Raw genomic sequence first — 13,171 nt, forward strand, 5'->3', positions numbered from 1 at the left:
CAAATAACGCTTTTAAGTCGGTGCAACCGGGCACTCCAGTTTTTGGCTAGTTAAATTTTTAATAGATGTGCTTCATCAAAAGTGTGTCATCTATGGCTGCACTATATATTTTTATGTTCTAGTTCTAGCTGACAGACTATTGCTGTTTTGTGTAACGTCTCCGTCCATTTACAAGCAGTGCCTGCAGTGACACTGACGTCAGCCCAGCCCCTTGGATGTTATATAAACCTTGTGGGGATCCCATGGAGTTAAAGCGCCAGTCGACAGTCGCTGTCAATGATCCATTTTCTCCAACTTTAGACATATTTTCCAGCCCAAGGACACGCAGGTAAGTGAGGAAACATCTACTCCGCTCCTGCTCTCGTTGTATCAGCAGCGGCAACAAGACTGTTCCGTCTGAATTTCAAAAATAACATTGTTTAAAGCTTAGGAGGCAGCTGGATGGTTAAACCACGTTCAGGGTTATGTTATGTGGCGTTTGGTGATAGATGCCATTGTTTTCAATTTAAATTGTAACCGTTTTAAATTCGTGCTCTTTTACTTTCGGGTAGTTGGTCGACTACTTTGACTACTTTTATTTACTCTTATCAAGTCAGAGGTTAATTTTAAATTGGTTATGCTGAAACTGACCAGCAACCGGCGACAGGCGCCCGAACAACTCCTCCGGTGTGACATAAAACACCCCATTAGTGCCCCTTACTCGTTAGTTAAGTGTCGAACTTGCACAATCCGAGAACTTTCCCTTCGTTCAGCCAACGCAAAGGTCCATCAACAAACTTCTAATTTCTTCCTTGGTCTTGGCCACCTGTCCATCGTCTTTACTGATGTGCGATTTCGCGTGTGCAGGAAACCTGTGATCACTAGTTAGGATACTGGAGGCAAAGTAGCAGAGCCATCTCCCGATACCTTCTCGCACTGTTGGATACTGGCTAAGTAGGGACACCAATGTGCCACATTTAATGGATGGAGCTTTGTACTCACGAACCTGGCTTCTCCAACGCTTGCTAGACTTGGTTGAAATGACTCGTCAAAGGTTGGCTAGTGCGGTACCTTCAGAGAAACATTCAGTTGCAGTTGTTCCACAAGTTCATTGGCAAAGGAAGCGGAAAAATTCCAGAGAACTGTGAATCTAACACGGAACCCAGCATTCTCGTTCAAAAGTAGCATATTACGATCAAGCCATTTAAAAAAATATTATTTGAATCTAAACAAGAGATAAAAAGCCATGGAACCATATTATATAACATTCTATTCTGGAGGTTGAGGGTATAAATTGGTCTGAGCATTGTAGTTGACATCTGTACTGGACCTTCGGTCCCAATAAATATATAGACAGCAACACTGGGCAACTGAAACTTTAGCACCTAATTTGTGCAGTAGACCGGAGCAAGTTTTTTTTTTTATCGACTGCCTAACTTTAATAAATTCTCTGTAGCCAGTCCCTAAGGGTTGCAGCTATTTAACACGTTCGTAGGATTTTTTTTTTAAAGACTTGCATTTATATAGTGCCTTTCACGACCACCGGAGGTCCCAAAGCGCTTTACAGCCAATGAAGGACTTTTTGAAATGTAGTCATTGATGTAATGTAGGAAAAGCTTGGAAATGACCTGCATTGTGAACATTTGAATTCCAAAAACTCGCTTGATAATTCACCTAATGTTTTCCCCAATCATATTCGGCTTCAACACGAATTAAAATCTGCAAAGCCTAGAATCATAGAATAGTACAGCACAGAAGGAGGCCATTCCGCCCATCGAGTCTGTGCCTGCTCCTCCAAAGAGCAATCCAGCTAGTCCCACTTCCCCGCTCTTTTCCCATATCCCAGCAATTTTTTTCTCCTTCAAGTATTTATCCAATTCTCTTTTGAAGGCTACTGTTGAATCTGTATCCACCACCCGATTAGGCAGCGCATTCCAAATCCTAACCACTCCTTGCATAAAAAAGTTTTCCTTCATGTCACCTCTGGTTCTTTTGCCAATCATCTTAAATCTGTGCCCTCTGGTTATCGACGCTTCAGCCATTGGAAACAGTATCTCTTTATTTACTTTATCTAAAGCCTTCACCCTAGATCTAGATAATCAGATAGCGGTGGCAAACCACAGTACTTTGAATATAGTTTTATTTCTGTCACATTCTCCCAAACTTATTTTAAAACTTTAGCTCTCTAACCAGGTAACATTTTTAAAGTGATGGAGCAAAACTTCCAAAGTGTGTTATATATAAATACATTAGTGCAGCTGTGGAAATGCTACATATTTTAACTTAAAAAAATGAAATTTATTGATGGACTCCTAAATCTTTCAGTTGTACAATTCACTGCACTGTAGTATATCCCTTGTAATATTAAATATTCCAGATATTTTATGCCAATGTTTTCAATTGTCATTTGTATTATTGATTAAGGACATAATTGTATTTAATTTTGGAACATGCAAAATATTTTATTTTCCCATGTGTGCACAGTTTAGTACTTTGCAAAATCTAGACACTACAACTGGGTGAATCCAAATAGATTTCATTTGGCTGATTATAAACTCAGAGTTTAGAAGATGTGTTTTTTGATCTTTAAGAAGATAGTGGTTTACATGTAGAAACAGTGAAATTCTGCAAGGCTTTTTGTGATTTCACCAGACAGCTGTGGTCACATCATTTCACCATCATAATTCTGCCAAGGGGAAAATAGCATCCACAGAGGGGAACCTTAGTGAGGAGAAGCCTGAAGGCCATGCCAGAGAAGTCTGTAGATAGCAGCAACTAGTTGAATTCTAGAGCATCTCTCTGGTAATTCTTGAGCAACAGAATATAAGAGCTGTGAAGTGTCAGTTAGGCAAAGATTGCAGTGAGAAGGTGTTGTCAGAGGAGAATGCGGAATGGAAGCTGCCACTGGGGTAGGATACCTGTATACTTTTAACTATTTGCTATTAACATTAGTTTTATTTGGAAAGAAATAAAGGTGTTAGGGTCTCCTGTTGTGTAGATTAGATGCCTTGTTGTATCAAATTAAAGTTAATGGTAGAAATCTTCATAGTAAAGAAGTCAAGCTTTACAGTCTAAAAGAAAAGTGATTGAAGCAGGGTACCCCATCAAGGTAAATAAAATATTTAAAATAGTGCATATCAGGTAAACCCAGAATATTACTTCAGAGTAAGTCAGCAAAGAAGGACTAAATTAGTGAAATGTAAATTTAAAACCGATACATTGGGATGACCTTGTTTACTCGAGGAGTGATAATCTGTCAGGCAGGGTAGCAGAGACGAAACTATCAGCAACATTCAAATCATGGTTGTATGGTATAATGGGAGATTACAGTATAAGAGAGGCTGCCTGTAATGGGCCAAATAGCCTGTTAATCCATGATGTTCCTCCTGTTTTTTCTGCTCCATTTATGAAATCTCTCTATCAACAGAAGGTAATAATTTCCTTCAATAGTTAGATAGAAGTTAATGAAAATAGATTAATTAGAATAGAAATAGTGAGCTAAACTAACTTTAAGATATTAGTAGAATTATGCAATTTCATCAATTTTATTCATATTTAAAAGAAAAACACCATTGTTACTGTAGGCTATTATGTGACTGTTAAACAGAAATGACTGTTTGGACCAGTTGACAACTGTTGCAAATACTTAGCCATACTCTCCAGCTCACAGCTCTTCATGATTCACTGCAATGATGAGTTAAAGAGGATCACAAATAGTAATAAAGTCTAGCTTAGATTCACCAACTCATTAAGATACTGTTTTTTTCATTTTGAAAAGGTCTTCAATAGGATGAAGACACTAACTAATGAAATATATTTTACACTATACACTACTGTTCTATACCTAGGTCGTTTCCAGCATAGACCAAATAAAGTATGAGCTCACACCTGTTCCCTTTTATGTAAATATTTTCTTTCTTTTTATAAGCCTCTTGTGTTTGGGAACAGAGAAGAGCTGAAAAAGGCTTGAATCATTTTTATCACAATAACACAAGTCATGTGACTAAGGAAATGAAGCAAATTGCCACTTTTTCATGAAGATGGTTCTACTTTAATAGCATACATTTTGCTGGCAAATTGGGTATGATAATAAATGGGCTGGACTCCTATTAACATTAATCAATGATGAGCTAGTAAGATGCTATAGTTATGCCATCCATTTGCATTGGTGCAAAGTGCTTTTTATGTTGCACTGATGCAAGACAGGCAGTATAATTGTGGTGAACCTGCGACAATTTAAATGTTCTTCTACTGGTGTGAAACCAAACTTGTGCTCCATTTCAACTGTAGTATAACTGCACTCAGTGAGAACAAATTTTGAAAATTTAACATTAAAATGGTTTTGGACAACTGCTAAACAACCTTCACATTTCTCATAATGGAAAAAAACTGATGTGTCGAGTTTTAAAAAATCACTGACAGTTGAAGCCTGGAGAAGTGAACTGCATTGGTGCTTTTAAATAGGGATGTGTGCAATTGTGCAAGGACACTCCACACTGTCCATTCACATCGTGCTGAAAATGGTACAGTTATACATTAACAGTATAATTGGGGCATAATTCATTTTACAATGGTACTAAGGCTACAGATAAATCCTATATATGTCAATTTTAATTTAATTCATCTACACATGTGAAATCCAAAGATAAAACAATTCAGTACAAAAACTTCTATGAGTGCCTTTAAATACAGCAAGACAGAGCTCCATAAATGGCTGGTTTGGTACTGAGCCATACAGATCAGGAAGTTGAATCCCTGGTCAGTATTGAGTTTGATGATCTCAACTGAGGTAGCAGAGGGTTAGTGCTGCTGTGAGTTAGCACCTTTTAGAGAAAACTGAAAAAAATGATGTTTTGAGATGAGATGAGAGGTGACAATAATATTCAACCTCTCTATAGATGTGAATACAATAGACAGATCTGAGGTCCATTTGGATAACTTAGAAAACAGAGTACTTAAAGTGTATAGATGGTTAGATTTTGAAAAACTTAAATTTGATTTGAGTTGAGCATCTTGAGATATTATAAGACGACAATAATTTTAGAGACTGAGGTGTTGGGTTAACAGTGAGGGAATTAAGGGTGTGCTGCACAAAACAGTATACCAGGTTCTGTCATTCAATGTAAATAGAAATTATTTCATTATTGACGGAGAAGTAATAGATGTTTGCGAAACTGCTATGTTATATGATTCCCTTTCAAATAGGCAACTGAATATAATTTCCTAGAGTTTCTTTCTTCAAACAAGCTCTTTCTGGACTTCATTGCAGCTTGTAATGTTTTATGCAAACATTTTTAAATGTGCTATGTTTAAGTGTGACTTGACAAACCTCAAGCTGGTACTAACATCAAATTAAAAGTGAGTATAAAGAAATTATAAAGTTGTCATTTATATTAGTTAGCTGAATCCTTCAGCAGTATATCCAGGTTTGGAAAAAATGTAAGTGGGCATGTCATAGATTATTAAGAAATGGAAATGAGACTTGTTGATTTTGAAAATGTTTTCTATCATCTGTCCATTGAGGTTCATGTGAGCTATTACTCAGAGTATTATTTCTACATGGAAATCGACCAACATAGTTGCCATTAATAAGTCCATTACTGTCTTTGTCATACATGCATCACTTGCTTTTCAAGCAACATCACCTATTGCTGTTAAGAGTCCTAAAAATATCATTGTCTTTTGCTAATTTTCACATGAATATCTGATTGTATTTCACCGTTCACCTTACTGACGGCTGCCCACAAAGTTTTGACTGGTTTTAGAGCAGACTTGCCTAATCCGGCGTCCTCTACAGGGGATACGTGGCATCTGTGAGTGGGGCAAGAAACAGCAAGGCTCTTCAACCAATCAGATTGAAGAATCCTCACTGAGGCACGCAGAGTCTAAACCAGGAACTATAAATTAAATGTAAATGATGTACAGAAAGTGAAATAAAGATTGGGAAATACAGATGGGATTAGGGAGAGAGGATAAAAGAGATTTTTTTTTTTTTTTTTTAAACTCTCCAACCCTAATTTTCTTCTGAGGCATTGAGACTCCACACTTGTAAAATTAATTTCTCAGGGCCAGAGAGGTTGTTATCAATTATCACACCATTAAAAACTCACTTACTCCTGAATGCACCAACCCTAACTTTTTCAGCCATCTTTAATGGGGAACTAGTGGGAAAGTACTGCAAGTTCACGTCATTGCACTCATTTCAATGTCTATCAGCGAGGATTGCAATAGAGCACCCTATGGAGGAGCAGGGTATCTCTGACAGCAACTTCCAGATTGCCACGTTTAATTGCGCATGTGCAGAAACCAGAAGTTGCTGTCTGATTTATCCAGTTATAACAGTGAGCACTGATAGTTTCACTTATTATTACTGCAAAATTCAGGTCATGTTTAAAATGCAGCTCCAGAAAGAATAGAAGATAGTCCAGACTGGTACACAGATTTGCAGGAAAGCAGGTTCTACTTTGGATAGCAACCAGCAACAGGAACTGTTTTAATTCCTCATGCTCTCATGATAGAACAACACAGGAAAGTAAGGAGGAATCTCATTATGGCATAGATATTAAATAAGTATGTTGCCTGGGAGAATGTAAACCAGGTAGTCTAACATCAGTTGTGGGCAAACACTTGGCATCCATAATTCAAGATCAAATTCATGAGCATTTAAAAATATATAGATTAATCAAGGACAGCCAGTGTGGCTTTGTTAAAAGTAAATCATAGTTGCTGAACATAAGAGAGCTTTTTTGAAGAAGTGCCTGGTTCTGTAGATAAAGGGAATGCAGTAGATGGAATATATATGGATTTTCAGGTGGTGATTAATAGGTGGCCTGTTATAAAAATCAGGGATATAGTATAAGAGGAAATGTAGCAGCATGGATTGAAAGTTGGAGAGGAAACAAAGGATTAGGGTTAATGGGTGCTTCTCAGAATAGAGAAGGGTTAGGAGTGGCGTTCCTCAGGGGTTCGTGCTAAGGGCCACTTTTGTTCTCTATAATTAATAAATGTATATTAGCCATAATATTGAAATACATTAATGATATAAAAAGAGAAAGCTTGACAAGAAACAGCGAGGAGGAATGTAAATGATTTCAGGAGGACATAAACAAATAGTGGAATGGGCAGACAGGTGACAGATGCAATTTTGTGTGAGGTAATGCATTTTAGAAAATATCAGTGGAAATATATTGAGGCTGTGCATGAAGAGAAAGATCTAAGCACAAATACATAATTCCTTCAAAGTGCAAAAGCAGATTGATGAAGTTATAAAGGCAAGTCATTTTAGGATTTATAAATAGGGAAATAGAGTACAAGAGCAAAGAGGTAATGACACATTTACATAAGGTAATGGTTAGGCCACAGTTAGAGTATGATATGCAGTTTATGGTGGCCCATTATAGAAAAGGCACTAAGTTATAGATGACATACAGCATAGAGTCACCAATAATGATACCAGGGATGAGAAACTATAGTTATGAGAAGAGACTTGAGATACTAGAACTATTTCCACTGGAACAGAGGAGGCTAAGTGGAGATTTAAGAGATTTTTTAAATTATTGAAGGATTTTGATACCTTGAATTGGGAAAGACTATTGCCTCTGGTTCAGCAGTCTGTGATGAGGGGTCATCAACTTAAAATTATCACTAAGAGTGAGGCAAAAGATTAGGAGAAATTTCCTTACAGAGGATTGTTGGCACGTGGAATGCTTTGTCACAGGGAGTGGTTGAGACAGAGACCACGGCATCTTTTAAGGGAAAAGTGGATAAATACTTGAAACAGAGGAAGATGCAGGCTATGGGGAGAGCAGGAAAGTGGGATTAGTTTTGGATTGCTCCAGCTGTGGGCTGTGAAAATTCTACCCGACTTGCTCCCCTTCCAACTTACAGATCTCTGGTTGCTAATACACATTAAAAGCTGTTAGGAGTTTCCTCAATTGCATCCAGTTCATTGAGAAGTTTTTTCTATGAGATTTAGACATTTAGATATCTTCGATCCGTGTAAATAATGGTCAGCTTCTCTTTAAAAAAATTTTTGCAAGGGTCGTGTGGTATTGGGTATTTTATTCATTGTTGAAGAATGGACTGATTGCAAGTCAAAAATAAGAGATTTGAAAACTACTTGCAGTAAAAATAGAGAATCTTGAAAAAGCACAGGTCACTCAGCATCTGAAAGAGAATGATGGGTTAATGTTTTGGGTGACACCCTTCATCAAACCTGCCACTGATGAAGGGTGTCACCCAAAACTTATTCTTGCATTTCTGCTGTAAATTTCCTCTCTCCATTTCAGATTGCCAGCATGTAGGGCATTCTCTTTACCTGAACCACTTGTAGTTTGCTTTACTTCTACATTACCTCAGGTCATTTTAATCAGCAGTGTTAAAGCATCACAAATACATTACTCATGGAAGTAACTAATATTTAAACCATATGTAAATACTCTGCTTTGGATTCTTACTTGTAAACGGTGCAAGTAGTTTCCACAGATGGAGTATATTTAAATTCCAGCCATGCTTTAGTAAAATACAAATAAATCTGCATAACTCCAATGAGTGTTAAAAATCCTCCCATGTTGGTGTGTATTTAAGACAGTGGCCTAGAAATTGAGTTTGCGCTGCGCCAGGGCTTTAGCGCCGGCGCTAAAGCCCTTTGCGCGCGCCAAAAATTCAGTAGCGCCGCGCCCAAACGGCTGCCGGCGCTACTGAAGGGTTTTAGCGCCTGAAAACTGGCGCAACGCGCCGCATTGCGGCGCTATTCCGGCGCTGCGGCGCCCGCTGCGGTGCGGCAGGCTCGGGAAGTGCAGGCCTCCTCCTTCCGTTAAGGAGGAGCTGCCTGCACCCGGCCGCGGCCCGCGCAAATCTCATCAAAAATGAGCCCGGCACCTCGGACAAGTGCCGGGCTTGCATCTGTTCCGGGGGGGGGGGGGGGGGGGGAGAAGTCCGGGGAGGGAGCTGCGGGCAGGCGGACGGCGGGAAAGCGGCCGGCCGCCGCGCCTCCTTAAAGCGCCGGCGCAGACTCCGGCAACACTCGTTTGCCGGAGTCTTAGTTGCGGCTGCCACTGGCGAGGCGGCCGCAACTGAATTTCGGCTTGGGGCCGGGTTACCACGGCAACCGGGACGCTGCGCACACCGATGACGTCATCGGTGCCGGCGCAGCGCTACCGGTCTACCGCCGCGGAAGGGCGCCAGGCAATTTAGGAACCGGCGCCAATTGCAGCGCTAGGCCCTCTAGCGCCGCAAAATCGGTGCTAAGGGCACTGAATTTCTAGGCCAATAACTATACATTGAAAATGGTCATATCCACAGTGAATGGTATGTAAATAGATGAGGTTCAATTTTGGCTTTTAAAATTCCATTTACTTAAAGGATGTGTACATTTAAGCAGAATTGATTGCAAATATTTACATTAACTCAATTTGTGAAAGCTACATTCTTCTACAAACTTAACATTGTAGAAATATTGGCCCAGAAATTGCAGTTGGCGGTGTAGCTATGGAGTACGCTGCAGGCCTACAAAAAGAATACGAACTTACCTGATGGGGGCCCTCCTTCGTGAACTTGCCCTCTGACGCTGCGTACTCGAGGGCAGCGTAATGGCCCACGGATCCAAGGGGCGCAGCCTGTGCGGAAACGTACCTGGGCTTCGTGCTCCAATCAGTACACCAAAGGGGAAGTGTCTACCCCCAATACTGGTAACTTTCTTTATATTGCACTTCACCCGATGTATTTTCAGAATAATTATAAGGCCGAGGAGAATAAATAGTTCCAAAATGACCGCTCTCGCTCTCTTTCACACAGACCCACCTAAAAAAAGTATTTGGGAATTAATTCTTAAATCTGACTTAGGAATTAGAGTTCTGATAAATCGTTGAAACTCTGTGAAATTTCACATAAAATAACATGGACAGGTGACACAAACATAAATACAACAGAGCCCAAACAAAGATCTGAAAAATCTGTACATTAATCATTGGAGGTGTTTTGGACAGTTTTACAATTCATTCCAGAGCTAATAGAATGAGTAACTGTCTCTATCTAATCCCCTTACGCTGATGCAAACAGGCCTGTTTGCATCAACCATAAAATTTCTAGACGTAATTGCTGGGCAATTAACCCAACTCTGTGCCAGCAATTGGGATTTCCAAGGTGGTGCGGATCATCTGTCAAGGCGTACCTTGATCGCAAGTTCGGGATTTAGCGTATGTGGAAATCCCAAAATTGCGATCAATTTCAAAGGAGGTATGATGGCATACTCTGAGTATGCCATCATACCCTCCGCAAAATCTGCCCCAATAAATTCTGCAGTAGTCAACAAGTTGACCTTTAAAAGTACAGTTTCATCAGTTAATTTGTAAGCATCTCGTAAGAAGAAAATTTCCTCCTGCTGACAAATGTGCCAAAAAAATAATGGCCCAGAAATTCGGGTCGGGGGCGTCCCGCGGGTGCAAGCCCCCGATCTGCACTTACTTTGCGCGCCGGCCATTGAGTTCTGGGCCCCCATGGAATTCCGATCCGGGGCCTGGTCCAGCTGCCAGCGCGCAGTGCTTGCGTATCCCAGGGGCGCAGTTAGTTCGAAGCGTCCCCTGGGATCATGTGGGCCATTGGGAGCCAATCGGAGCAGGGAATGCTCCATTCATAAGTCTGACAGGAAGTGCTGTCAAGACTTATAAATACTATGGCCCCAAAACAGCACTAAATCTTCAAATAATTTTTTTTTAAATCACATTTTTTAAATAAACTATAAATTACATGAAATAACTATTTTAAACAATAATTTACATTTTTGAAAAAAATCATTTTATTTTCTAATGGGGCTAAAAATAAACTTACCTTGCTTTAAAGTATTTAAAAATAATAAACCTGTGGAAAAAATGTTTTAATTTTAATTAATTCACCACTTACCTTGTAAAAAGCAGGCCTTACACCTGCTTTTTACATTTCTAACTTCTGCAGACTTACCCTCCCGGGAAAACCTGTAACAAAAACCGAAGTTCAATGCGCACGTGCAGCCTCTCCCGCACACGCGTTCGACCTCTGAACCCCTTCGTTCAGAGGAACGGAAGTGCCAGTTTCCCGCGCATGCAGGAAACCGGCACTTCCATTGGGCCTACGGGTGAGTACCCCGTGCGTACTCACCCGTGGAGACCCGAATTTCTGGGCCAATGTAATTACCAAAGAGGAAATCCCTAGGGAGTGAAATTCCTCAGTGCACAGTTTAGTTCTGTACATTAAGGGGTAGTAATTGTGTGCATTAGAACTAACAGACCATTCTCCATTTCTGCCTATGCTCGTAAAGTATATGACTAAGTCTATAACCAATCAAAAGTAACAAAGTACTAATGAGATATGAGTAAGCAGCAGAAAACGACACAATCAAAACCTTCCTTTTTTCACCAAACTAACTTACACAAACCAGAAGGTATCGGAAACCAATCAATTATTCAAATAATGTATTCATATTTTTAGCTGTCATCTACCTGTTAGTAATGCTATGGGATATCTACATATTTAACTGCTTTACAGTAGAATGTTAAGAAATAAATTGCAAGTGGAATAACTTAATATAAATCACAATTAAGTGTGTGATTTGGCCTCTAAAACTAGGTGCTGCCATACTCAAGAACATTTATTATTACCATATTAAGCTCTACTATAATTCAGATTCTCATGTCTTTATTTTCAGATTTCTATCCAGCATGACGCCAACTCCCTCGATTTTCCTTGTGGCCTGTTTACTACTTGTCACTCGCATACCTCCTGCTGTGTGTCGTGCTGTAGATCTGAGTATCTTCGACAGATGGGGTTCCAATGTCAACAGAGCCACTGATGAAGAATATGATCAATCTCTTTTCTACATTCTGAGGGAAAAGTTACTTCAGTCTTTGGGACAAAATCCCAAGTACATGATGATTTACTCTCGGCCACCTCCAGATCACCTTCAGAATGTGAAAGAGATCTTTGCTAAAGAAACCAGTCATCTCCTGCGTGAATTTTCCTTAAATGCAGAAAGCCTCATGTCCTCCCAAGAAGTCGACCAAGATATGGTAGCGGCCTTTGCAGAACGCTCAAAGAGACCCGCTGACCCACCCAATTCCTTGGATCTCACATTTCACATCTTGAGGGAAATGATCGAGATTGCCAAGAATGAGAATCAATGGATGCAGGCAGACAACAATCGCAAAATTATGGACACAGTTGGCAAGTGATATATGTATCTAGAATATAGCAATGTAATGAGCTCATTCTGTCATCAAATTAGAGTTTAATCATTCAGAGATTCATCATGTGGATCCCCAAAGTCACTAAACAATGCACTAACCAAATCTGTCTTATAAAACTCGTGTAAAACTGAAATAAATGTTCTATTCCAAAATTACCAAATAAATAGAATATTCATGAAATAAGTGTTCAGCATGAAATAAATGTTTTTTTTGTCATTTATATTTTGTAATAAAAATTCTTTAAAAGCATTATTTTGACTCAACACTTTGTTCAGTCTGGAAAGGCTGTATATTGATGGAAAACAGACCAGGGTTGTTAGGCTGCATCTTTGGATTTTGTTAAAAGTCCATGTATAAATTAATGAATTGAAATGTAGATGTTATAATAGTTGGGTGATCAGAGTAGCTAACAGTTTAATTAATGCTTGAATTTAGGATTGGGGCAAAATTGAGAGGAAACTGCAAATTAGAAATGGTCTTGAGGGCATGATAGTATTCTCTCAGAAGTTTAACCTTGAACACACCAGTACTGGAAAATAGTTTTGTTCAACTAGTTTTGTGTTGAGTGGATTTGAAGAGATTAAATTGATATCACGTTGGGCCAAATTGCCTCTTCCTAAAATTTCCTCTAGTTCTATCATGGATACTTTTGAAGATGCTTTGCTTCTACAGAGAAGAACGCTTCATCAGATAAAGAGGGTATAATGTGTTTTTTAGATACGAACATGATATATTTTGAAACAATTCATTGGCACTGTCTTCATACTAAATGATATAATACTGTAAACCGTGTTACAAGGGAATTCTGGCAGAAACTCTAACCCAAAGGACAAAAGAATTAGGAATCATTTAGGAGCCTAGGAAGAGAAGCAGGCCATTCGACCCAACAAGTCTGCTGTGGAGTTAGCAGGAACAGGTAACCCAGACCATCAAGTCTATGCTGTTGTTTTTCTCCATATGCCACCTAATCTAAT

At 39.4% G+C, this 13,171-nt stretch overlaps 1 protein-coding gene across 1 annotated transcript; it reads left to right on the forward strand.

Annotated features, from left to right (window-relative positions):
• ucn1 (urocortin 1) lies at nucleotides 1-12,446 on the forward strand. Its single transcript, XM_085996977.1, has 2 exons — nucleotides 1-328; nucleotides 11,660-12,446. Exons 1-2 carry the CDS (start codon nucleotides 216-218, stop codon nucleotides 12,180-12,182), a joined length of 636 nt encoding a protein of 211 aa, XP_085853103.1. The 5' UTR covers nucleotides 1-215; the 3' UTR covers nucleotides 12,183-12,446.
• The last annotated feature ends 725 nt before the right edge of the window (nucleotides 12,447-13,171 follow it).

The sequence above is a fragment of the Somniosus microcephalus genome, chromosome 9, assembly GCF_052327205.1.
Source record: "Somniosus microcephalus isolate GS21.2 chromosome 9, FLI_Smic_1.0, whole genome shotgun sequence".
NCBI classification, from domain to species: domain Eukaryota; kingdom Metazoa; phylum Chordata; class Chondrichthyes; order Squaliformes; family Somniosidae; genus Somniosus; species Somniosus microcephalus.